The sequence below is a fragment of the Pseudorca crassidens genome, chromosome 3, assembly GCF_039906515.1.
Source record: "Pseudorca crassidens isolate mPseCra1 chromosome 3, mPseCra1.hap1, whole genome shotgun sequence".
Classification (NCBI taxonomy): Eukaryota; Metazoa; Chordata; class Mammalia; order Artiodactyla; family Delphinidae; genus Pseudorca; species Pseudorca crassidens.
In genome coordinates, this window is record NC_090298.1 from 88810216 (window position 1) to 88837070 (window position 26855).

Consider the following 26855-nt stretch of genomic DNA (forward strand, 5'->3'; position numbering starts at 1 on the left):
CCAGTCTCTCACTTCTTCCCAGCTTATCATTCCCTATGGTTCTTCAGAACCATTTTTTTTTTAGATTCTATATATTTATGTTAGCATACGGTATTTGTTTTTCTCTTTCTGACTTACTTCACTCTGTATGACAGACTCTAGGTCCACCCACCTCACTACAAATAACTCAGTTTCGTTTCTTTTTATGGCTTAATAATATTCCTTTAGTTATTTTCTTGATTTTTCCCTAGGTTGGTCTATTCAGTGTATGCTGCTTCTTTTCATCTTGGAGTATCCAGTGTGAATTCTCAGGATTTTGTTAATTCTTCTTCCTCGGGATATCTTCTGAAAGTTGAGGGGTAGTGTTGGGCACATTTCCATGCTGCCTAGAGCACCAGAATTTTCTCTCTTTTTCCTTTGAAACTATGCTGTGAAACTTGTGGCATAAAGTTTTACTCCTTTATTTGCTGATGATATGTTTAAATTTTTGTTTTTTCTTAACAGTTTTTGTTCTTTTTATTAGTTATTGGTGGTAGGAGCTTCTGAAGTACTTCTTTTACTATACTGGCTTTACCTGAAAATTCCAATAATGACTTTTTGCAGTTTTCACATCTCTCTCTGACATTCGGCATTGCTAATAACTTCTTTTATATCCCATCATCTGTAACTCTGTCAAACCTCTTTTTTGCTTACTTAATCTCTACCCTTTGGCTTTTCTTCTTCTAGTTCCTCCATTGATACATTCTCATGGGCTTTGTCCTTGTAATTCTCTGCTTTTCTGTCAACATTCAATCTATTGGTTTTATCACCTTTAAGCAGCTGACTCTCAACTTTCTATCCTTAGCCTTGTATTTTACCTAAGCATTTATTTCCTGCTGAAATGAATGTATTTTCTTTAAAGTAGCTCCGTATTCCCATTCTTCCATTTCTATTGATATTGTCATCATTTATTATTAAAGCCTTGAAGTTATCATTGTATCATCTGTCTCTCTTTTCTTTAAATCCATTTACCAGGTCAAGCCTCTTTGGTCTTAACTCTCACTGACATTGTCAATTATAGATCCTCATTTCTCAAGCTGTATAGCTGTAGTGACTTATTAATTTGCCTTCTTATGTCTCATTTTATGTTTTTGCTGTCTTCAAGCTATTTTATACCTAGCTTCCAGATTAAACTCTATCTCTATGTCTCTTTTTAAATTAACTATAACATACATATAGAAAAGTGCACAAATCACAGACGCTCAGCTTTATGAAATTTCACCAACTGAACACACTTGCGTAACTAGCACCAGCAAACTAACCATTTAAAACATCACATTCATGATCTTGTTATTTTGCCTTAAACACCAGTTAAGGAGTTTGAGCCTTATTAGTTCCCTTAACGTTAGAATAGCAAGAGGTAAATTGGCATGCCGTCTGCCACTGCTTGCCACATATAACTTGATTTTGGAGACATTTCTTGGTTTACTTCACCCCCTAGTCACTTATATTCCCCATATTGCTTCCTGAAATACATTTCCTTTTTAACCTTTTTATCTAAATCATGGTTTTTCCAACCTTAACTCATGTCTTGCCATTTCTAGGAAACTTTTCTGGATTACTTCAGGTTTCATTAATTTTTTCTTTTTCTCTTCAAAAATTCTTTAATTAATTTTTGAATAAGTAATAGCAATATGTTCACTTAAAACAAAATTCAAATGTACAAAAGAGTATATAATGAAGAGTCTCCTTCCCATTCCTGTGTCCCAGCCACTGTGTGTTCTTCTAGAAATATTTTATGTACTTAAGTAAATTTAATTTTTATTATTTTTCCTCCTTTTTACACAATGTAAGCATACCAACTTCTGTATCTTACTTTTTTCTATTAATAATTGTTAATGATATTTCCCAATCAATACACAAGTTTTCTCATTTTTATATTAGGGCTGAATGATACTCCACTGAATGAATATGCCATGATCACATCTACCACATATGGTTGTGAATGTTGGACACTGAACAGATTCACACAGACTATGATTTGAATGGTACTCCCTAGGATTTCTCAGTTATCAATACAATCAGCTGCAGCAGCTTTGATTGTAATTTACCTAGTCAGTTCCTTTTAATTAATATTTCCAGTTTTTAAAAAACTTCCAAACACTACTGAATTGAATAGTCTTATGTATATCATTTGACATCTGTGGAAAAATTATCTGTAGGATACCATTCCCTTTAATTCCTTAAAGTATTTATAATCTCTACGAATTTAATAATTAGACATAATCAGTTAATTATGGAGCTGTTTTTAAAAATTTTTATTATTTGTGATTCCTCAAGGAGTGGTACCATGTATTAAATTATTTTATATTCACCCTGACCTAGAATACTGGTGTACATAAATAAGCCCTTAGGGTGGGTTGGAGTGTTTCTCAGATAGCTGCCAGATTGTTTCCCTTTTTATTCATCTAAGCTCTTCATAATGCTTTTGAAATTCCTAATAATGAGAAAAAAAAACTATTGTCAAAGCTTTGACCGCAGCTAGATGCATTTAGAAGCAGAAGTGATGTTTATTCCAAGCTACAGAATAAAATGAACCACAATCTCGGATATAGTTTTAAAAAAAAAAGTGAAACATTTCACCTTTCTTTGTATTCTTCCATTGAAAACATGGTATGAGATAGAGTATATCTTCACTGAGACTTAGTTGAGCTATAAGTAAAATAACAGAAAAATGTTCTTTTTTGTGACCCATAAAGGTACAGTATATCAAAGTAAATTTTTTAAAGCTACTATCTACAAAGTGAATAAACTGGAATTATCCTACTTGATATTAAAGTGAATAAGTCAATTACTTTTATTGACTTATTTATGTTAAGGTTCATTTAGTGTCCTGCTTGCAACTTTGGAAACCTTGATGGAGTACATTTTTCCACAACCTTTTTCCCGCTCTACTTGTTTGATCATAAAACCAGACAGTTTTCAGTTGGGAAAATATTGGAATTTGTTTTCTATTTGGAAAACCCACACATTTTTACCATCTCTTTAGATGGTATCACTGAGCTTAGAGAGAGAAACCTTTTCTTATTTTTCTGTATAGGTTAGAGGATTTCAGCTGAATTAAATTGACTTCTGATATGATGAGCCAGACTTAAAAATAAAAGATGTGTTTCTTTATTTTTTCTAACTGACCCTAAAAGATTCACTGCTTGAAATTCTAGGAGACTGGAGGGGAAAATAAATTCTATCATAGTTCTTGGGCTTTATAGCAAACAAGCAGGAATAACTTTGGGGTGTCTGATAACTGACCTTTAGATGATTATAAGTTATACTGCAGAGATTTTTTTTAACAACTTTGAGCTATAACTCACATGCTGAAGAATTCACCCATTTAAACTGTACAATTGAATGGTTTTTATTCTGTTCACAGAGTTGTGCAACCATTACCACAATCAATTTTAGAGCTCTCTACTCACTCCAAAAGGAAATCCAGTACCCGTTAGCAGTCACTCCTCATTTCTTCACAAATTTGCCAGCTCTAGTCAATACTAATTTGATTTATGCCTCTAAAAATAGATTTTGGACATTTCATATAAGAAGACAGCACAACATGTCAGTCTTTTGTGTTTGGCTTCTTTCACTTAGCATGTTTACAAGGTTTATCCATGCTGTAGCTTGTTTCAACATTTCATTCATTACCGTTGCCAATTTCATCTTGTGGATACATTGTTTTATTTATCCATTCATCAGTTGATGAACATTTGGGTTGTTCCCCTTTGTGACTATTATGAATAATTCTGCTCGAATATTCATGCACAAGTTTTTTTGTGGGCATATGTTTTTATTTCTCTTGGGTACATACCTAAGAGTGGAATTTCTGGGTCATATATAATAACTCTGTGTTTAAGTTTTGAGGAACCATCCATTTTACATTTACACCACCAGTATCTGATGGTTCTAATTTCTTCACAGTCTCCAACACTTGATATTATCTGTCTTTTTGATTATGGACATCTTAGTGGTGTGAAATGGTATCTCATTGTGGTTTTGATTGGTATTTTCCTAATGGCTAATGATATTGAACATCTTTTCATGTGCTTAGTGGACGTCTGTAAATCTTATTTGGAGAAATGTCTACTCAGATCTTTTGCCCATTTTTAATTGGTTTGTCTTGTTATTATTGAGTTGTAAGAATTCTTTATATAATCCAGATAAAAGTCCCTGATGAGATATATGATTTGTAAATATTTTCCCCATTCTGTGGTCTTATCAGTTACTTGATGGTGGCCTTCAAAGTACAGAAGTTTTTAATTTTGATGAAAACAAATTTACATATTTTTATTTTGTTGCTTGCACTTTTGTTGTCATATTTAGAAACCATTGCCTGGACAAAGGTCACGAAGATTTACTACTATATTTTCTTCTGAGAGTTTTATAGTTTTAGCTCTGATATTTAGATCTGTGATTCCTTTAGATTTAATTTTTTGTGTATGGTCTAAGGAGACATCCTGCTTAACTCTTTTGCATGTGGAATCCAATTTTCCCAGCATCTTTAGTAGAAAAGAGTTTTTTTTCCTCCATTGAATGGACTTGGCAGTGAAGTCTGAGTCCTCCAGCTTTGTTCTTTTTCTTCAGGGTGTTTTGGTTTGTTTGTTTATTTATTTGGTTATTCTGGCTTCCTTGCATTTCTTTGTAAGTTTTAAGATTAGCATGTCAATTTCTGCAAAAAAAAAAAAGCTTAGATTTTCATATGGATTGAGTTAAGTTTGTAGAACAAGTTGGGCAGTTGCTTTCTTAATATTAAGTCTTTTGGATCCATTAACATGAGTCTTTCCATTTATTTAGGTCATCTTTAATTTTTTTCAACAATATTTTATAATTTTAAGAGTAAAGTTTTGTATTTATTTTGTAAAATTTATTCCTAAATATTTTATTCTTTTTGATGCTGTTGTAAATGGAATTGTTTTGGAATATTTTTTAAATTTTGTTTTCAGATTGATCTTTGCTAATATATAGAAATACAGTTGATATTTGTATATTGATCTTGTACCCTGTAATCTTACTGAGCTCATTTATTAGTTCTAATACTTTAAAAATTGTATTTCTTAGGATTTTCTATATATGTCATGTCATCTGCAAATAAATATAGTTTTACTTCTTCCATTCCAAATTCATTGGAAATTATTTCACTTATTTCATTGTACTGACTGGAACCTTCATTACAGTGTTGAATAGAAGTGGTGAGATTGGACATTCTCATCTTGTTCCTGATTTTTGGGGGAAAGCATTCAGTTATAGTGATTTTTTTTTTTTACTCTAAAAAGAATGGGCCATAACTTTGCTTTGAAGACTAATTTCCTTTTGATTTAAGATTCTTTTCTTCTGTTTACATACACAGATATGTGCTGATTAGACGGCTCAGTTGTGCAGCGTGGAGGATAAGACAGTGCTTTACAAAAATGGGGTTTGGGAGTGACCTGAAGAATTCACATGAAGCTGTGTTAAAATTGCAAGACTGGGAATTACGGTTACTGGAAACAGTGAAGAAATTTATGGCCCTGAGAATAAAAAGTGATAAAGAATATGCATCTACTTTACAGAACCTTTGTAATCAAGTTGATAAGGAAAGTACTATCCAAATGAATTATGTCAGCAATGTATCCAAGGTAAGAAGAATGATTTCATCATTTATTGTCTATAGCATCATAGTTGTCCTTAAGGCAAGTAGATCATACTATTGAATAAGCGTACCTAAGTCAGCATTCTAAAATATTCCAAAATCTTTCTGATTATCAGAATCTCATGGGGAAAGTTTCAAAAATTGTAAAATTTGGGCCCAGCTCCTGATATTCCGAGTCAGTAGGTCTGAAATTTTTGAACTTTGAAATCCTTTTTTCCAATAGATGTCCAGATTATTCTAATGATTAGTTAGGTTTGAGAACCCTTCTTACAAATTTCGTTTTCTTTATTACCCTACCTCCTTGGGTTCCTTGAGCCCCGCTGTTTTCTTCTTTTGACACAAACTTTCATTATAACCCACCTTCCCTGCATTCTTCTGTGAATCATTTGTATAGTGAATCACATGGAGTATTTTAACATGTAGGTATTCTCTGCTGTCATTTCATTACTAAAATACTAATATATTGATGATTTAATCACACATAAAAATCCTTTGGATAAACAATATGGTTTTTTAGCTCCAAGATTATAAAGTATAAAATATAAAAATAAGGGCTATAAAAATAAAGGCCAAAATTTCACTGCTAATTATCCTTTGAAGGCATAAAATATGAAATATTACACACCTTAATAGTTTTGGATTTTCGCTCTGTTTATTTTCATTGTCTTACTTCACACTTCACTATATTTATTCAAAGTTAAAATTTTTTTTTACCTTACTTGGAAAGTTAAAAAAATTAGTGTGTTTCTTGCACTCATGGGTCTTAGGATTTGAGTAAATTGTAGAAGAAACTCTGTTTCTTATGGGGAATGTGTGTATGTGGTATGTGTGATCAGGTAAAGATCTGTGATGTTGCTGAGAACTCCTAATGTTCATATCTTTAACATCCTTTCCTGGGCCAATGAGATTCCCCAAAGAACCATTCTCTAGTCTCTAGTCTGAAGGTAGGGTTGCCAGATGTAGCAAATTAAAATATAGAACACCAGTTAAATTTGCGTACAATATTTGAGAAATGCATACACTAAAAATTATTTATTTTTTATCTGAAATTCAAATTTAACTGGTGTCCTGTATTTTGTTTGACTACTCTGTTATGTTATAGGAATAGATAGGGAAAGTAGATTGAGTGTTCAAAGAGTCATATTTTAGTTAATCCTCCTGTTTTTGGTAAGCTGCCTGGTGTCTCTGAGTCCAAAAGCTCTCTGGTTAATTTTTTCCTCTTGTTTTCTTCTGCACTGGGGGAAGAATAGTTGCATGTCTGTGGGCTGAGCAATAGGAACTAGAATTCTGGCTGTTCCTTATATAGACTGAATCAATCCTTCTGTTTCGGTGCCCTCTCCTTTTTCTTCATTTAGATTTCTCCAGTTCCTGAGCTTTATTGGAGTTATCTGACCCTATAAACTGGTCTTTTCTTCTTTTTCTCCCCCCAGTTTCTTTGAGATATAATTGACATACATCACTGTATAGGTTTAAAGTGTATAGCATGATTTTTTTTTTTAAAAGGGCTTCCTCATTCTTTTATTTTTAATAAATTTATTTATTTCTGGCTGCATTGGGTCTTCATTGCTGCACGCGGGCTTTAGTTGCGGCAAGTGGGCGCTACTCTTCATTGCGGTGCGTGGGCTTCTCATTGTCGTGGCTTCTCTTGTTGCGGAGCACGGGCTCTAGGTGGGCGGGCTTCAGTAGTTGTGGCACATGGGTTCAGTAGTTGTGGCACATGGGTTCAGTAGTTGTGGCTCACAGGCTCTAGAGCGCAGCCTCAGTAGTTGTGGCACATGGGCTTAGTTGCTTCCCAGCATGTGGGATCATCCCGGATCAGGGATCGAACCCATATCCTCTGCATTGGCAGGCAGATTCTTAACCACTGCACTACCAGGGAAGTCCAGCATGATGGTTTGATTTATGTTATGTTGTGAAATGATTACCATAGTAGATTTAGCTGATATCCAAATAATAAAAAGAAAAGAAAAAAATTTCTCTTTTTGATAAAAACTCTTAGAAAGCACTCACTTAACAACTCACTTTATCATACAACAGTGTTAACTATAGTCATCATGCTATACATTATATCCCTAGTACTTACTTATCTTATAACTGGAAGTTTGTACCTTTTGATCATTTTCCTCCAATTCCCCCTCCCACCATGTGGCCTTTTCTTCTTGACCTCCCCTCCGTACACTTAAGTTTCAACTTTTCCTGATATGCTAATGAGTTACCACTTACATTTTCTAACATTTTGTTGGCAAGTCTTATCTGTGATTGTTGCCTTTTCTATCTTCTTTGTTATTGCGAATTTATATTTTAAGTAACTATATTATATTTTGGTAGGGTTTTGGAAAGGAGTGAAAAATAGCCATGTGTTTTATTTACTATGTTTAACTGAAATTATACTGTTTAGAAAAGTATGGGACTTCCCTTGGAGGTCCAGTGGTTAAGACGTCCCTTCCAGTGCAGGTGGTGTGGGTTTGGTCCCTCGTTGGGAGCTAAGATCCCACATGCCTTGCAGCCAAAAAGCCAAAACATAAAACAGAAGCAATATTGTAACAAATTCAATAAAGACTTTAAAAATGCTCCACATTAAAAAAATCTTAAAAAAAAAAAGTAAGGTAGTGAAAGGAACAAGAAATAGTATTAACAGGTAAGAAGATTGAGGATTTATGAGGTCAGGACAGAGAAGGAGTCATCAATGTGTATACTGAAGTGTCAGGTATTTTGGTGAGGGATAGATGGAGACAAATGCTAAGATAAAGAGGGCAGGAGAATTTGGGGGGATGGGAAAAGGGGATAGGAAAAGGTGATATAGATTGAGAAGAAGTGGTTTAATTGGTAGTATTGCCTTTCAGAGAGGAAGTGTTGAGAGATAACAGTTGAACAATGGTTGGAAACCCAAAGAAAAACAAGGAGTATGTCAGCTTTTCCTCTTAACTCTGAAAATGCATCACATTATTCTGATTATTGTTGCTTTATAGTAATCTCAAAGTTAGATAGTGTAATTTCTCTTTGTGCTTTTTTTTTCTTTCCAAAATTATTTTGGCTACTTTAGTTCCTGTGCATTTCCATATGAATTTTAGAATTAGCTCATCAATTTCTATAAAAAAGTCTACTGATTTTTGATTGAAATGCATTGAGTATATAGGTAAATTCGGGGAAAATGTATATCTTAACAGTATTGGAGTTCTAATCCATAAACATGGTGTATATCTTCTTTAATTTTCCTAATTAATCTTATATCAATAGCTTTAAGTATATAGGTCTTTTGGGTTTATGTGTATTTCATATTTTTTATGTTCTTATAAATAGTATTTTTCCTAATTTTCAGTTTTCCACTGTTCATTGTTATTATGCATGTTAATCTCATAACCTAAACTTTGCAAAACGTACTTATTTGCAGTTGTCTTGTAGAGTCCATTGAATCTTCTACACAGATGATTATGTTATCTGCAAACAAAGAGAATTTTAGTTCTTCATTTCCAATTTGGATGTCTTTTGTTTATTTTTGTGGCCTTCTTGCAATAGCTAAAACCTCTGGTGCAGAGTTTAATAGAAGTATTGACAGCAGACATCTATGTCTTGTTCTCGGTCTTAGGGGAAAAGCGTTTAGTCTTTCACTATTAAGTATGATGTTAATTTTGAGTTTTTTTAGATATCTTCTATAAGCTTATAGAAATTCCCTTCTGTTCCTGCCTAGCTGAGAGCTTTTTCATTAATTGTTGTTGGATTTTGTCAAGTGGTTTGTCTTCTTCTGCTTAGGTGATTGTATTGTTTTTTCTTTTCAGTTTGATAATATGTTGAAATGTATTGATTGATTTTCAGATGTTTCAAACATTTGAAGATTGTTAAAAAAAAAAAAAAGGGCTTCCCTGGTGGCGCAGTGGTTGAGAGTCTGCCTGCCGATGCAGGGGACATGGATTCGTGCCCTGGTCTGGGAAGGTCCCACATGCCGTGCAGCGGCTGGGCCCGTGAGCCATGGCCGCTGAGCCTGCGCGTCCGGAGCCTATGCTCCACAACGGGAGAGGCCACAACACTGAGAGGCCCGCATACCGCAAAAAAAAACCCCAAAAAAAAACCACACAAAAAAACCTTCCCACTTCATCTTTTTGTATTATCCTTGTTTTTATGTCATTGGATTCAATTTGCTAAGAAATTTTTTTTGGAGAATTTTTGTATAAGTGTTGCTGAGGGATATAGATCTACAGTTCCTTTTCCTGTAATACTGTCTGGTTTTGGTAGCAGAGTAATAAGGCTGGCTTCATAAGACAAGTGGGAAGTATTTTCTTCAATTTTCTGGAGAAGTTTATGTAGAATTGGTTTTATTTCTTACTTAGGTGTGTGATAGAATTCACCAGTGAAGTCATCTTGGCCTAGAGTTTTCTTTGGGAGAAGGTTTTTGGTTATAAATTTAATTTTTAAAGTAAAGACCTATTCATATGATCCTTTTCTTCTTCAGTGAACTATAAGGAATTTGTTTATTTTTGCCTAAGTTGTCAATTTATTTTAGTGTTGTTTATTATTTTGCCTTATTGTCTTTTTAATATTTGGAGAATCTGTAGTAGTCTTATCTCTCTCATTCCTGATATTGATAATTTGTGTCTTCTTTTTTTTTTTTCTTGATTGGACTGGCTAGAGGTTTCTCAATTTTACTGATGTTATATGAGAACCAACTTTTGATTTCATTCATTGTATATTGATATTCTGTTTTCTATTGCATTGATTTCTGCTCTGAAATCTATTAATTTTTTTCCCCATTTAATTTGTGTTTCATTTGCTCTTTTTCTCCCCTGGATTAATAAAGTAGAAGTTGAGATCACTGATTTAAGACTATTCTTCTTCTGTAATACATACATCCTTACAGTGTTCTTAATTTTTTCTGAGTACTGTTTTAGCTGCAACCCAGAAAATTCTCATATGGTTATTTTCATTTTTTTCAGTTCAGAATACATTTTAATTTCACTTTTGATTCCTTCTTTGACCCATGTCTTCTTTCAGTGTCTCTTATATAATTTCCAAGTAGTTGTTTTTTTTTCTAGAGATATTTTTGTTACTGATTTCAAATTGAGTTCCATTGTTTTCAAAGACCCTATTTTATATGACTTGAATCCTTTTAAATTTATGGATACTTGTTTCAGGGCCCAGAGTATGGTCTGTCTTGGTAACTCTTTCATGTGCACTTTATACTCTGCTGTTGTTGTTTGCAGTGTTCTTATAAATGACAATTAGGTCAAGATGGTTGATAGTAGCGTTCAAGTCTTTTATTTCTTTACTCATTGTTTTTTTTATTTTAAAGAATATGGTTACACATTTTTTAAAAAAATTTATTTGGCTGTGTCAGATCTTAGGTGTGGCACATGGGATCTTTGTTGTGGCATGTGGGGTCTTTCATTGCGGTGTGCAGGCTCTTCGTTGCGGTGCGTGGACTTCTCTCTAGTTGTGGTGCATGGGCTCCAGAGTGCATGGGCTCAGTAGTTGTTGTGCGCAGTCTCAGTAGTTGTGGTGTGCAGGCTCTAGGGCATGTGGGCTCCATAGTTGCAGTACATGGGCTTAGTTGCCCCGCAGCATGTGGGATCTTAGTTCCCCAACCAGGGATCGAACCGCGTCACTTGCATTGGAAGGTGGATTCTTAACCTCTGGGCCACCAGGGAAGTCCCTCTTTACTCATTTTTGTCCACCTGTTCTATCAGCTATTGAGAATGGTGTTGAAATCTCTGATTATAATTGTGAATAAGTCTGTTTCTCCCTGCAGTTTGGTTAGTTTTTTTTTCTTTTTTTTTTTTTGCGGTACACGGGCCTCTCACTGTTGTGGCGCACAGGCTCTGGATGCGCAGGCTCAGTGGCCATGGCTCACGGGCCCAGCCATTCCACGGCATGTGGGATCCTCCCTGACTGGGGCATGAACCCGTGTCCCCTGCATCGGCAGGCGGACTCTCAACCACTGTGCCACCAGGGAAGCCCCCATAGTGTTTTACATAGTAGCTGCACTAAATTACATTCTCACCCACAGTGTGTGAGGGTTCTGTTTTCTCTATAAATTCTCCAATACTTGTTATTTCTTGTCTTTTTGACAATAGCCATTCTGACAGATATGTGGTAATATCTCATTGTGGTTTTGATTTGCATTTCCCTAATAGCTGGTGATCTTGAGCATCTTTTTACCTACCTGTTAGCCACCCATATGTCTTCTTTGGAAAAATGTCTATTCATATCCTCTACCTGTTTTTAAATTGGATTTTGTTGTTGTTGTTTAGCTGTATGAGTTCTTTATGTGTTTTGGATATTACCCCGTTATTGGATCTGTGATTTGCAAATATCTTATCCTATTCTGGAGGTTGACTTTTTGTTTTGTTGATGGTTTCCTTTGCTGTACTGAAGCTTTTTAGTTTGATGTAGTCCCAATTGTTTATTTTTGCTTTTGTTGCCATTGTGTTTGAATCAGATCCAAAAAATATCTCTAAGAGTGATATTAAGAGTGATATTAAGTCAAGGAGCTTACTGCCTATGTTTTCTTCTAGGAGTTTTATGGTTTCTGATCTTACATTCAAGTCTTTAATCAATTTTGAGTTGATTTTTGTGTGTGGTGTAAGATAGTCATCCAGTTTTATTCTCTTGCATGTGGATGTTGGGTTTTCCCAACACCATTTATTGAAGAGACTGCCTTTTCCCATTGTATATTTTTGCCTCCTTTGTTGTAAATTAATTGACCATATATGTGTGGGTTTCTTTCTGGGCTCTCTATTCTGTTGATCTATGTGTCTTATGCCAATGCCATACTATTTTGATTACAATTGCTTTATAGTATAGTTTGAAATCAGGGAGCATGATACCTACAACTTTGTTCATTCCTTCCTTCTTTCTGTCCTTCCTTCCCTCCCTTCCTTCTGTCCCTCCCTCCCTCCCTCCTTTTCTTGGGGACTTTGGTCCCATACAGATTTTAGAATTATTTATTCTAGGTCTGTGCAGAATGCCATTGGAATTTTGATAGGAATTTCTTGATATTATTTCAGTCTTCTTAAATTTATTGCGACTTGTTTTGTGGTCTAACATGTGGCCTATCCTTGAGAATGCTCCATGTGCCCTTGAGAAGAATGTGTATTCTGCTGCTTTTGGGTGGAATGTTCTATATATTTCTGTTAAGTCCATCAGGTCTGATGTTTCATTTAAGGCTGATGTTTCCTTATTGATTTTCTATGTAGATGATCTATCCATTGATGTAAATGTGGTTAAAATCTCCAACAATTATTGTATTGCTGTCAGATTTTCCCTTTAGGCCTGTTAATAGTTGTCTTATATATTTAGATTTTCCTTTGTTAGGTGTGTAAATATTTACAAATGTCATATCCTCTTGTTGAATTGACCACTTTATATTATGCAATGCCTTTCTTTGTCTTTTATTATGTTCTTTGTTTTAAAGTCTGTTTTGTCTAATGTGAGTATAGGTATACCAGCTTTCTTTTCATTTCCATTTGCATGGAATATCTTTTTCCATCCCTTTGCTTTCAGTCTGTGTGTTCTTAAACCTGAAGTAAGTCTCTTCTTGGTAACATATAAATTATTCTTTTATTTTTTTAATTATTTTTTTATCTGTTCACCTACTCTGTGTCTTTTGATTGGATAATTTAGTCCATTTGCATTGAAAGTAAATATTGATAGGTATGTACTTGTTGCCATTTTGTTGATTGTTTTCTGGATGTTTTTGCAGTTTCTCTCTATTCCTTTTTTCATCTCTTGCTTTCTTCCTTTGTGGTTTGATGAATTTCTTTAGTGTTATGTTTAGATTCCATTCTCATTATCTTTTGTGTGTCTGCTGTACATTTTGCTTTGTGGTTACCATGAGGTTCACACATAATGATCTATATATATAGCAGTCTATTTTAAGTTGGTAGCAACTTACATTTGAACACATTCTAAAAACTTTTACATTTTTATTCCACTCAGTCATGTTTTATGTTTTTGATGTCATATTGTATGTCTTTTTATTTTGTGTATTCTTTAATTATTGTAGTTTCAATTAATTTTACTACTTTATCTTTTAACCTTCTAATTGCTTCCTATGTGATTAACCCACTACCCTTACCATATATTTGCTTTTAGCAGTGAGATTTTTACTCTCATATATTTTTCTGTTATAAGTTAGCACCCTTTTGTTTCAGCTTAAAGAAGACCCATTTACTTTTCTCATGAAGTTGGTTAAGTGGTGATGAACTCCTTTAGCTTTTGCTTATTTAGAAAACACTTTAATCTTTCCTTCAGTTCTGAATGATAGCCTTGTCAGATAGAGTGTTCTTGGTTGTAGGTTTTTCCCTTTCATCACTTTAAATATCTCCCTTCTGGCTTATAGAGTTTCTGCTGAAAAATCAGCAGATAGTCTTATGGAGATTCCTGTTTATGTGACAAGTTGCTTTTAAGATTCTGTCTTTAACTTCTTACGTTTTAATTATAATTTATCTTGCTGTTCATCTTATTTGGCATTCTCTGTGCTTCCTGGACCTGAATGTTTCCTTCCCCAGGTTAGGGGAATTTATGGCCATTATTTTTTCAAATAAGTTTTCTGCCCCTTTCTCTCTTCTCCTTCTGGGGCCCCCTATAATGTGAATATTATTCTGCTTGGTATAGTCTCGTATGTCTCTTGAGTTACCTTTACTTTTTAAAATTCTTGTTTCTTTTTGTTGATTGTTTGGGTGAGTTCCTCTGCCCTATCTACCAGGTTGCTGTTTAGTTGTTCTACTTTAGCTAGTCAGCTGTTGAACCCCTTTAGTATATTTTTCAGTTCAGTTATTGTGTTCTTCAGTTCTGTGACATCTGTTTAGTTTTTTAAAATATTTTCTGTCTATTTGATATAGCACAGTGAGAGTGTTCATCCATTCTTCTTTTGAGTTCAGTGAGCATCTCTTTTAACTCTATATCAGGTATATTACTTATCTCTGTTTTATTAAGGTCTTTTTCTGAGGTTTCATCTTATTCTTTTGTTTGGAACATATTCCTCTGTTTTTATCTTTCGCTTGATTCTTTGTAATTGTTTCTGTGTATTAGGCAAAATAGCTACCTCTCCCAGTCTTGAAGAACTAGGCCTTATGTAAGAGATGGCTCTTATTCAACCTTGCTCTAGCTCTTGGTTGTCTCTGGAACCTATGTGATTGTCTAACTAGTCTGATTTATTCTTGATAGGTCTTGCTTATTGAGGGTGTGCCAAGACCTGTCAGTGTTCTAAAGGGAGTGATCCTAGTCAGCCTAGATTCAGGCTGATTGGAAGCCTGTTTCTTAGACAATAGCTTTTGAAGTATGCAGATAGATATATAAAGTCCTATGCGACGACAATTGTATACCCTGCCAACCTCCAAACTGAGGTCCAGATATGTCCCCTAGGCAGCAGTTGGAACAATTGGGGTTTCAGATGAGTGTTTAAGCTTCTTTCTGGGAGGTACCAGCATGCTGTGGTGAGGCCAAGACAGGGTGCATAGGTGGTGTCTCCTTGCCTGCATTCCCAAAGAGCACCTATGTAGCCTTTAGATGTATTGCAAACCTGAAGCCTGCCCCTCAGGTTGAAGCTCCAGGACAATTAAGGGGCCTTTTTCATGTGCGGATCAGGGATGTTTCAGTCTGCTGTTTATGTAGTGTCGTGGGTGTGGTATTCTGCCCAGAACTATCTTTCTGATTCTTACGGTCCCATAGGGCCAGGAGCACAAGCCCTTCTGGCCACCAGAGCCTGGCAATCAAGAGGAGTCCCCTGTGTAGACTGTGCTTTAGTGAGGCTGTGCGATTATTGCGGGCAGGGTGTGCCCTCAGCTTTAGAGAGGCCAGGAAGGAGTGCTGGGGGAGAGGCACGCCTGCAGTTTTCACAATATTGGAGGAAAGTGTTGGGAATGGGGCATGCCTTCCGCTTTAGGGAGGCCTGGGATGAGCATTTTGTGTGTGATAGACACTTGACTTTAGAGAGGTTGTGTGCCTGCCCACTTGCAATAGCAGGGTGGAGGGAGAGTGCAAAAATGGTACTCTTCAGTGGCACCATCCATGACGAAAATCCCAGTTAATCCCTGTCCCTCCAGCAGATGCTTTAAGGTTAACAACCAAATCTCCTTTATACATAATCCAGTCACTTTTCAAACTTGCCTTTTTGCTTGTTCCTGGAACCAGTGAATCCACACGAGTCCCTCAACAGGAGTATCTAAGATTCGCGCAGCCCCCTGGGCCCCCTGGATGTAAGCCCCATTGGTTTCTAAAGCCAGATGTTTTGGGGCCTTGTCTCTCTGGTGCAGGTCCCAAGGGTTGGGGTGCCCAGTGTGGGGCACAAACCCTTTGATCCTTAAAAAGAGGCTCTGGACTAGTGAGATGCCTCCCTGCTGTGTGTCACTGCACTGGGGGATAGGGTTTTAGAGTCACTGCATCTCTGCCTCTACTACCCATCTTGCTGTGGTCCCTTTATCCCTTATTGTGGAGGGTGCCGTTCAGTTAGTTTATAGTTCTTTTTACCTGGAATTATTACTTATGTAGTTGTAGATTTGGTGTGTCATGGGAGGAGGTGAGTTCAGGGTCTTCCTATGCTGCTTTGTTGGACCCCGCCCCTCCTTGCTCTTTAATAAGCCTGTCAGTGAGTTAACTCTATCGCTGACCTCTCCTATTCCAACAGTATCACTTCCTTCTCCTTTCTTCTTCCTCTGGCAATGTCACTTCCTGTCTCACCAGTATTTCAAGTTAAACATGCCGGTGTATGCCAATCCTTTTATCTTTTCATACCTGCCAAAACTCAGATCTTCCTTTTACCCCACACTTGTACTTAGGAGGGAGGAATTGGAGAGAAGGAAACAGAAACCAAGTAGCTGAGCCATTTCCATGTTGAAAATGAGCAAGTCATAAGTGAATCATTGTAATAGTTCAATTTGAATCTTTTAAAATATTTTCCATTTCTCTACTTAATATATTTATTCTTTCTTTTAGTTTCATGAACATATGGAATACTGTCATAGTGACTCTTTTATTCTCCCTGTCTTCTATCCTCAGTGTTACTTCTGGGCCAGCTTTGACTGCCTGATTTTTCTGCTCATTTTGGGTTGTATTCTCCTGCAACTGCATGCTCTTGATGCCAGGCATTATGAATTTTACATTATTAGGTACTGAATATTTTTACCTTTCTTTAACTATTCTTGAGCTTTGGGATATGATTAAGTTACTTGGACACAGCTTGATCTTTTCGTCTCTTGTTTTATACATTTGTTAGGTGAACCAGCAGTATGTATAGTCTAGGGTAAATTTATCTCCTCTGCTGAGACAAGATCATTCTCATTATCCAAAGGATGCTCCCCATATTATGAGGTTTTAAACTCTGGCTGTTGGGACCTGGTATAATTCCGTGATACTATATGAGCTCTAGACAGTGTTTCCTGTAATCCTTATTGGTGGGTTATTTCCACGGCATAGAGTAGTTTCCTCATGCCCTGAGCTAATCAGTACTTAGCTAAAAAAATCTTAGCTAAGTAAGATTTTGGGTGAGTCTTTGCAGGTCTCTTGAGTTTTCTCTTTTTGCAGCTCTCTCCTCTCTAGTATTCTGTCCTTGTCTCTTCACCAGTACTCTATGTTGGAGTCTCTGTGCTCTGTACAGTCTCTTTAACTTGCAGAGATGACTGAGTTCTGCTTGGCTCTTCTTCCCTGGACCATATCCTGGACATTTTCTCCATTCAGTAAGCTGGGATAATCTTAGCGTTCAGTTCATTTATTTATAGTCTCTCAGGGTTCGCTGTCCTTCCTTGCCTGATGTCCAGTGGCTTGAATGCTATCTTACATTTTTGTCCAGTTTTTAGTTATTTTATGTAGGAGAATAAATTTATGCCTGTTTCTCTATCTTGATGGAAGCAGAAATCTTGCAACTAGTGATTTTTATGTCTTTACTTAAAAAAAATTAAAACGTGCAGCAGAGTTTGAAGAATAGAACAGAGATTCCCCTATGAACTCTACTGTATTTATTAATTGTTAACATTTTGCCATATTTGCTCTGTGGTTTCCTTTCCCTCTCAATATAATTTGTGTTTTATATATATAATTTTTGGGGAGAATGATTTGTAAGTTAGTTGAAGACATCGTGTCTCTTTATTCTTAAACATTTAAGCATGTATTTTCTAAGAAGATATCCACAATGTAATGATCAAATTTGGGAAATTTACCATTGTTACCATGCTATTATTAAAAATATATTGCATATCCAGCTTTTGTCAACTGTTCCAATAATGTCCCTTTTGGAAAAATTTTTTTTCATCCTCATTTAGGATCTAATAGAGAAACACTTATTTCATTTAGTTGTTAGGTTTCTTCAGTTTCTTTAATCTGGAACATGTATGTGAGAAGTCACACTTCGTGCTTTGGTAGTTTTTCTTTTTTACTTAAAGTTATTTTTGAAGTGTGTACATTCTGCCTTTAATCCTGAGGGCATGGTTTAGTGTGTTTTTTTTTTTTTTTTTTTGCGGTACGCGGGCCTCTCACTGTTGTGGCCTTTCCCATTGCGGAGCACAGGCTCCGGACGCGCAGGCTCAGCAGCCATGGCTCACGGGCCCAGCTGCTCCACGGCATGTGGGATCTTCCCGGACCGGGGCACGAACCCGTGTCCCCTGCATCGGCAGGCGGACTCTCAACCACTGGGCCACCAGGGAAGCCCCAGGCTCATCTTTTGAATGTTCCTTTTCCAGTCCTTCAAGAAACCCTTTCCCCGAGGGATCTTGGTTCCTTTTGGTAGTGAGAATATTTAGATATTCAATGAAGTTACTCTGTTGGGATATTATGTCTCACAGTATTTTGCAGTCACAAGTATTGCTGCAGTGAATCACTTTGTTACAGATGTGTTTTTGTATCTTTATGAATATCTTTAAGGTACATTCCTGGAGATGGGATTTCTAGGTCAAAGTGTAAATGTCTATGTAGTGTTGTTATATATTGTCAATATAAATATAAATTTCCTTTATAGCTTTTGTACCATTTTGTATATCTACTGGGAATATATGAAACTACCAGTTTCTACTTAATCTGGGCAAGAGAGTATGTTGTCAAACTTATTAATTTTTATTAATATGAAAGGTAGAAATGATACCTAGTGTAGCTTTAATTTATAGTTCTCTAATTGTGAGTGAAATTAAACATCTTTTCATATTTTAACAGCTATTTTAGTTTGAGGACTTGTTTTATTCTATGCTAAAGGTGAATTTTACTTTGTGTTTCTTTATTCATCTAAAATTACACCTGTCAGAAATAAAAGGCATCCAAATGGGAAAGGAAGAAGTCAAGTTGTCTCTCTTTGTGGAGGACATGATATACAGTAAGTCCCCTACATACGAACCTTCAAGTTGTGAACTTTTAAAGATCTGAATGTGTGTTCACATGTCCAATCATGTTAAGTTAGTTCACGTGTCTGATGTACATTGTCACATGTGTGCATCTCTGCAAGTGGTTGTGCATTTGTGTACTTTACTGTACAGTACTGAATAGAGTAGTAAGTAGTACAGTATCTTTATTTCAAGCCCAGGATGTCCAGAAGCCAGCGTAAAAGCAGCAGTGATGTAGCTGGTACTGCTAAGAAGTGCCAAGCGATAACGATGGAAATAAAAGTGAAAATAATTGAGAGAGTGGAGCAACAAGAGGAAGAAGAAGTAACTGAAGAATCGAAGAGATTCACGATGCAGGAAATGGCAAAGGGATTTTCTTTTTTTGAGGAGGCACTGTTTTTGAGGCACAGGACCTGAACATAGAATGGTACACAAAGGTTGCAGTAGTTGTTCAGAATGCAGTCCAGGGCTACCGTGTCATCTATGACGAGAAAAAAAGAGCTACTACCCAGACATCACTGGATCATTTTTTCAAGAGGGTAGATAGAATTGAATCCAGAAAGGAACCAGAAACTGTGCCATTAACGTCAGGCATGAGTGAAATTGCAGCTTGCCCTCTGTCTCCTATTGCTGACCATCCTTCAGCTCTACCATCTCCCGCCTCCTCTTCCTCCTCCAGTCAGTAACTCTTCTTACCTGTTCACTCGATGCCAGCCCCTGTATGCCAGCTGTTGTACTGTACTATTGTACTTTTCAAAGTACTATACTGTAAGATTAAAAATGTTTTATTTTGTGTGTTTGTTTGTTTTTTATGTATTATTTGTGTGAAAAGTATTATAAGCCCATTACAGTACAGTACTGTATAGCTGATTTTGTTAGTTGGGTACTTAGGCTAACTTTGTTGGACTTATGAACAAACTGGACTTACAAATGCACTCTTGGAATGGAACTTGTTCATATGTAGGGGACTTACTGTATATAGAAAATAATAAAACTACTACCAAGAAACTAATAGATGAATTTGGTAAAGCTGCAGGATTAAAAAAAAATCAATGTACAAAAATCAGTTTTGTTTCTATACACTAATGAACTATCTGAAAAAGAAAGACAATAATTCCATGTACAATAGCATAATAAAATTAAAATACTTAGGAAAAAATTTAACCAAAAAGGGAAAGACCTGTACACTGAAAATTATAAGAAATTGATGAAAGAAACTGAAGAAGACACAAATAAATGGAAAGACGTTCTGTGCTGATGAAATGGAAGAATTAATATTGCTAACATGTCCTTACTACCCAAAGCCATCTATAGATACAGTGCAGTCCCTCTCAAAATTTCAATGGCATTTTTCACAGAAATAGAAAAACAATCCTAAAATTCATATGGAACCACTAAGACCCCAAATAGCCAAAATAATTCTGAGAAGGTAGAACAAAGCTAGATACAATTCCTGATTTAAAAATTTATTATAAAGCTGTAGTAATCAAAACAGTATAGTACTAGCATAAAAGCAGACACATGGACCTATGGGACAGAACTGAGATCCCAGAAATAAACCCTTGAATATATGGTCACCTAAGATTTAACCAGGGAGCCAAGAATAGTCTTTTTAATAACTGATGTTGGGAAAACTGAATATTTCCATGCAAAAGGATGAAATTGGACCCCTGTCTTACACCACTCACAAAAATTAACTGGAAATGGATTAAAAACTTAAATGTAAGTGTGAAACTGCAAAGCTACTAGAAGAAAACATAGGGAAGAAAACCTCCTTGACATTGTGCTTGGCAACAATTTTTTGGATATGACACCAAAAGCTCAAGCAACAAAAGCAAAAATAAATAAGCAGCAAAAGCATTAATAAAAAGCTTCTGTACAGCAAGAAACTCAGCAAAATGAATAGGCAACCTACAGAATGGGAGAAAATATTTGCAAAAATCTATTTCATAAAGAATTAATATCTAAAATGTAAGGAACTCCTTTTACTCAAGAGCAAAAAAACAAGTAATCCAATTAAAAAATTATCATGTCAGCATGAGGTACTTCCTTTGTCTCTCCATTTTAATCTACAACCAGTAAAATCCATAACTCAACAAATGTGCCTCTGTCCAAAACACTAGGATGCTGGAGAATTCCACATATCTGTACATCTAAAGCGTGGGTGTCTTGGAACACATAGAGGAGGCATAGAGGGAACACTGAAGGCAGTACCATAATCTCAGACCCCTGACCACAGAGTCTGAGCCTGCAACCCAAGAGAACCTGGTAGCATTAGGGCATGCAGCACACACAACACCAGCTTCCTGGCTGCAGAGGCACTCACAGCTCCTAGGAACTGGACAGCAGTGGCGGTGGAGCCTGCAACCACATCTGTCTAGCTTCAGAAGTGCCCACCACTCCAGTCCCTCCCCACTTCACCCACAATAGCAGAGCCTGTGCACCCTAAAACTCTGGTCACAGGAAAGACAGCCGTAACCATGGCTTCTCTCCAACCCTCCCATCCCCCAAATCCATGGCAGCAGAGCCTGCTACCCAGGAGACTGAACGTAGGAGAGGCACCTGACATCGTGCCCCAGGGGGTGACACTGCTGACACCAGCAGCAGTAAGGCATCCATAACCCCAGAGGCACAAACAGTGACATCTAGGGCACTGGGTGACACCTCTCACCCGGGTGGTGGAAAGTGGAAACTGCCAACTCTCAAGTATAACTGGTGGCAGCTCAGGTGAGACAAGCCAAAATCTTGTGCTATAGTGCCACCTACTGGAAAACAAAAGGCCTCTAATTACTAACCTATTGAATCCCTAGAATCAAATTTTTTTTTTTTTTTTTTTTTTTTTGTCTGTAAAAGCTTTACCTAAAGGAAGAAAGGTATTTGCTGCTTCAGATACGCTGGCAGAGGAACAACTCATCAAGCACTGTGAAGAACCATGGTAACACGGCATCACAAAAAGAAAATGACAATTCTTCAGAAACTGAACTTAGTCATAGAGTATTGCAATGTAACTGATAGAGAATTCAAAATAGCTGTTATGAAGAAACTCAGTGAGCTACAAGAAAACTCAGAAAGGCAGTTTTATGAGGGATAAAATTAATGAACAGAAGGAATACTTTACCAGAGAGATTGAAACTCTAAAAAAGAACCAAACAAATTCTGGAGTTAAAGAAGTCAATAAATGAGATGAAGAATTCACTAGAAAGCATTGGAAGTTGAGCAGACCATATGGAAGAGAATTAGCAAGCTCAAAGATAGAAATCTAGAAATGGTATGGTTAGAAGAGGAGAGAGCATTAAGATATTAAAAAAAAAGGGGGGGCTGCTTTTGAGGTACAGTGGTTAAGAATCCACCTGCCAATGCAGGGGACACAGGTTCGAGCCCTGGTCCGGGAAGATCCCACATGCCGTGGAGCAATTAAGCCCATGCACCACATCTACTGAGCCTGTGCTCTGGAGCCCGCATGCCACAACTACTGAAGCCTGCACACCTACAGCCTATGCTCCATAACAAGAGAAGCCACCGCAATGAGAAGCCTACACACCGCAACAAAGAGTAGCCCCCGCTCACTGCAGAAAGCCTGCACACAGAGATGAAGACCCAATGCAGTGAAAAATAAATAAATAAATTTATATATTAAAAAATAAAAGAAATTCTATGAGAACTCTTCAACTCTATTAGGAAGGGCAACAGTAGAATAGTGGGTATCCCAGAAGGAGAAGAGAGGCAAAAGGGAGCAGAGAGTTTAATTAAAGAAATAATAGCTGAGAACTTCCCAAACCTGGGGAAGGAACTGGTTATCCAGTACGTGAAGCTAAGAGAACTCCTTATAACCTCAATATAAAAAAACCTTCTCCAAGACACATTATGTTAAAATTCTCCAAAGTAAATGCAAAAAAAAAAACACGTTAAAGGCATCCAGGGAAAAAAGGATGGTAACCTACAAAAGAGCCCACATTCCGCCATCAGCACATTTCTCAGCAGAAACTCTATGGGCCTGGAGAGAGTGGAATGACATACTCAAAATATTGAAATATAAAAGGTGTCAGCCAAGAATACTCTGTTCAGCAAAGTTATCCTCCAGATATGAAGGAGAAATAAAGGCTTTCCTAGCAGGGAGTTCATCACCACTAGACATGGTTTATAAGAGATGTTGACTTTTCTGCTCTTCCCCTCAAAAAAAAAAAAAAAAACAAAAAAAAACAGAAGTGCACAAAACTATGACTAAGGTAATAAATAGACAGAATCAGGAAATTGCAACCCTATATCAGAATAGGTTGTTAAACGCTTGATTATTGGATAAAGGTTAGAGGGAAAAAACAGTAAAAAAAAAAAAAAAAAAATGGGCTTCCCTGGTGGGGCAGTGGTTGAGAGTCCACCTGCCGATGCAGGGGACACGGGTTCATGCCCCAGTCTGGGAGGATCCCACATGCTGCGGAGCGGCTGGGCCTGTGAGCCATGGCTGCTGAGCCTGTGCGTCCAGAGCCTGTGCTCCGCAACAGGAGAGGCCACAACAGTGAGAGGCCCGCATACCGCAAAAAAAAAAAAAAAAATTATGGCTACTTCAATTTGGTAACGAGCTCACAACATAAAAGGGATGATTTGAGACAACAAAAATATAAAATTAGAAGAGGAAAAGGATGGAACCTCTGTAAGCAGATGAAGATAAGATGCTATCCAGCAGAAAAAAGGACAATTTTATCTATGAGATATTTTATACAAGCCTCATGGTAACCACAAAACAAATTTAGAGCAGAGACATGAAACATTAAAAAAAAGGAAACTGAGAAAAATCTCATGGAAAACCATCAAACTAAAATGGCAGATAGAAACACAAGGAAAAAGAAACAATGGAAATATAGAGCAACCAGAAAACAAAAGATAAAATGGCAGTACTGTGTACTCATTTATTAATAATCACCCTCAATTAAATAGATTGAATAAAAAGTCACATTATGGCTGGTTGGATTACAAAACAACCCAACAATATGGTGCCTCCAGGAGACTCATCTCAACTCTAAAGACAAACATAGGCTCAAAGCGAAGGGATGGAAGAAGCTACTTCAAGCAAATGGCAGCCAAAAAACAGTGAGTGTCACCATACTCATATCAGACAAAATACAGTAACGAGACAAAGATGGACACTGTATAATAATAAAGGGGACAACTCATCAAGAAGACATAACAGTTATTAATATATATGCACCTGACATAGGAGCACCAAAATATATAAAGCAATTATTAACAGACTTAAAGGGAGAAATTGACAGTGATACATGATAGTGGGGGCCTTTAACACCCCAATTACATCAATGAATAGATCATCCAGACAAAAAGTCCACAAGGAAACAGCAGCCTTCAATGAAACTTTAGATCAGATGGAGTTGTTAGATTTATATAAAACATTCCATCCCAAAGCAGCAAAATACATATTCTTCTTGAGTGCACATGAAACACTCTCAAGGATAGACCATATGTTGGGCACAAACAGTCTCAATAAATTTAAGGAGATTGAAATCATATCAAGCATCTTTCTAATAACAGTGGTATGAAAGAAACTAGAGATCAATTACAAGAAGAAAGATGGAAAAATGACAGATTTGTGGAGATTAAACAGCATATTCCTGAGTAACTATTGGATCAATGAAGAAATCAAAGGAGAAATAAAAAAATACCTGGTGACAAATAAAATTCAAATAAGACACACCAAAAATCTATGGGGTTTGCCAAAAGCAGTACTAAGTGGAAGTTTATAGCAATACAGGCCTGCTTCAAGGAACAAGAAAAATCTCAAACAATCTAACCTTACATGTAAAGGAACTAGAAAAAGAAGAAAAAATACAGTCCAAAGTCAGTAGAAGGAAGGAAATAAAGATCAGAGCAGAAGTAAATGAAGTACAGACTAAAAAGAAAATAGAAAAGATCAATTAAACTAAGATCTTGTTCTTTGAAAAAGTAAACAATATTGACAAACCTTTAGCTAGACTCACTAGGAAAAAAGAGAGAAGGCTCTGGTAAATAAAATCAGAAACGAAAGAGGAGAAATAGCAGTGGATACCATAGAAATACAAAGGATTATGAGAGAATATTATAAACTGCCATACACCAACAAGTTGGACAACCTAGAAGAAATGGATAAAAATTTCAATCATACCATACAATCTTCCAAGACGGAATCACAAAGAAATAGAAAATCTGAATAGACTGATCAATAGGAGATTGAAACAGTAATCAAAAACATCGCCGGCTTCCCTGGTGGCGCAGTGGTTGAGAATCCGCCTGCTGATGCAGGGGACACAGGTTTGTGCCCTGGTCCGCGAAGATCCCACATGCCATGGGCTGGGCCCGTGAGCCATGGCCGCTGAGCCTGCGCGTCCAGAGCCTGTGCTCTGCAACAGGAGAGGCCACAACAGTGAGAGGCCCGCATGCTGCAAAAAAAAAAAAAAAAGTCCCCCAAAACAAAGTCCAGAACCAGACGGCTTCACTGAAGATTCAAAGAAAATTTAATAACTGTCCTTCTCAAATTCTTCTAAAAAATTGAAGAGGAGGGAATGCCTCAACTCATTTTATGAGACGAACATTACTCAGATGCCAAAACCAGACAAGGACAACACAAAAAAAGAAAATTACAGGGCATTATCTCTGATGAACATACTTGCAAAATTCCTAAACAAAATATTAGTAAACCAAATAAACAATACAGCTGATCCTTGAACAATGCAGGTTTTGAACTTCACAGGTCCACTTATACATGGGTTTTTTTCTGTAGTAAATACAGCACTATATGGTATGTGTTTGGTTGAATCCACTGGTGTGGAACCATGGATATGGAGGGCCAACTGTGGTACTTGAGTATCAAGCAGGTTTTGGTGTCTGTGGCAAATCCTGGAACCGATCCCCCTTGGATACTGAGGGACAGATGTACATTAAAAAGATCATACACCATAATCAAGTATGATTTCTTCCAGGGATTCAAGTATGATTTATTCCAGGGATGCAAGTATGGTTTGACATCCACAATTCAATCAATGTGATTCACCACATTAATAAAATGAAGGATAAAAATCATATGATCATCTCAATTGGTGCAGAAAAAGCATTTGACGAGACTCAGAACCCATTTATGATAAAAATTCTCAATAAAATATGTATAGAAGGAATGTACGGCAATATAGTAAAGGACATATATGACAAATTCACAGCTAACATCATATTCAAAGGTGAAAAATTGAAAGCAAATCCCTCTAAGATCAGAAACAAGATGATGATGCCCACTCTCATACTTTTATTCAACAAAGTATTGGAAGTCCAACCCACAGCAATCAGGCAAGAAAAAGAAATAAAAAACATCCGAATTGGAAAGGAAGAAGTAAATCCATCACTATTTGCAAATTTCATGATGTTATATATAGAAAATCCTAAAGACTCCATCAAAAAACTATTAGAAATAGTCAACGAGTACAATAAAGTTGCTGGGTACAAAATTAATATAAAACAAAAATCTTTTGTGTTCCTATATACTAACAACAAACTAGCAGAATGAGAAATTGAGGAAAGAATACCATTTACAAGTGAAACAAAAAGAATAAAATACCAAGGAATAAATTTATCCAAGGATGTGAAAGACATGTACACTGAAAATTATAAGACATTGAAAAAAATTAAAGATGACACAAAGAAATGGCAGGATATTCTATGCTCATGGACTGGAAAAATTAAGATTGTTAAAATGTCCCTATTACATTAAACAATGTGTGGCTTCAATGTAATACCTATCAAATTCCCAAGGACATTTTTCACAGAAATAGAACAAAAAAATCCTAAAATTTATATGGAACCAAAAAGACCCTGAATAGCTAAAGCAATCCTGAGAAGAGAGAACAAAACTGGAGGCATCACACTCCCTGACTTTAACTTATATCACA

The 26855-nt window shown here is 36.4% G+C and overlaps 1 protein-coding gene across 6 annotated transcripts in view; it reads left to right on the forward strand.

Moving 5' to 3' along the window:
- The window catches only part of FER (FER tyrosine kinase), a 474202-nt gene that overhangs the window by 37416 nt on the left and 409931 nt on the right, over positions 1-26855 (forward strand). For all 6 annotated transcript variants that reach the window (XM_067731395.1, XM_067731398.1, XM_067731396.1 and 3 more), the window contains one exon: positions 5357-5624. In XM_067731395.1, coding sequence (XP_067587496.1) covers positions 5418-5624 — 207 coding nt within the window. In that variant the 5' untranslated portion in view covers positions 5357-5417. The remainder of the gene's footprint in view (positions 1-5356; positions 5625-26855) is intronic.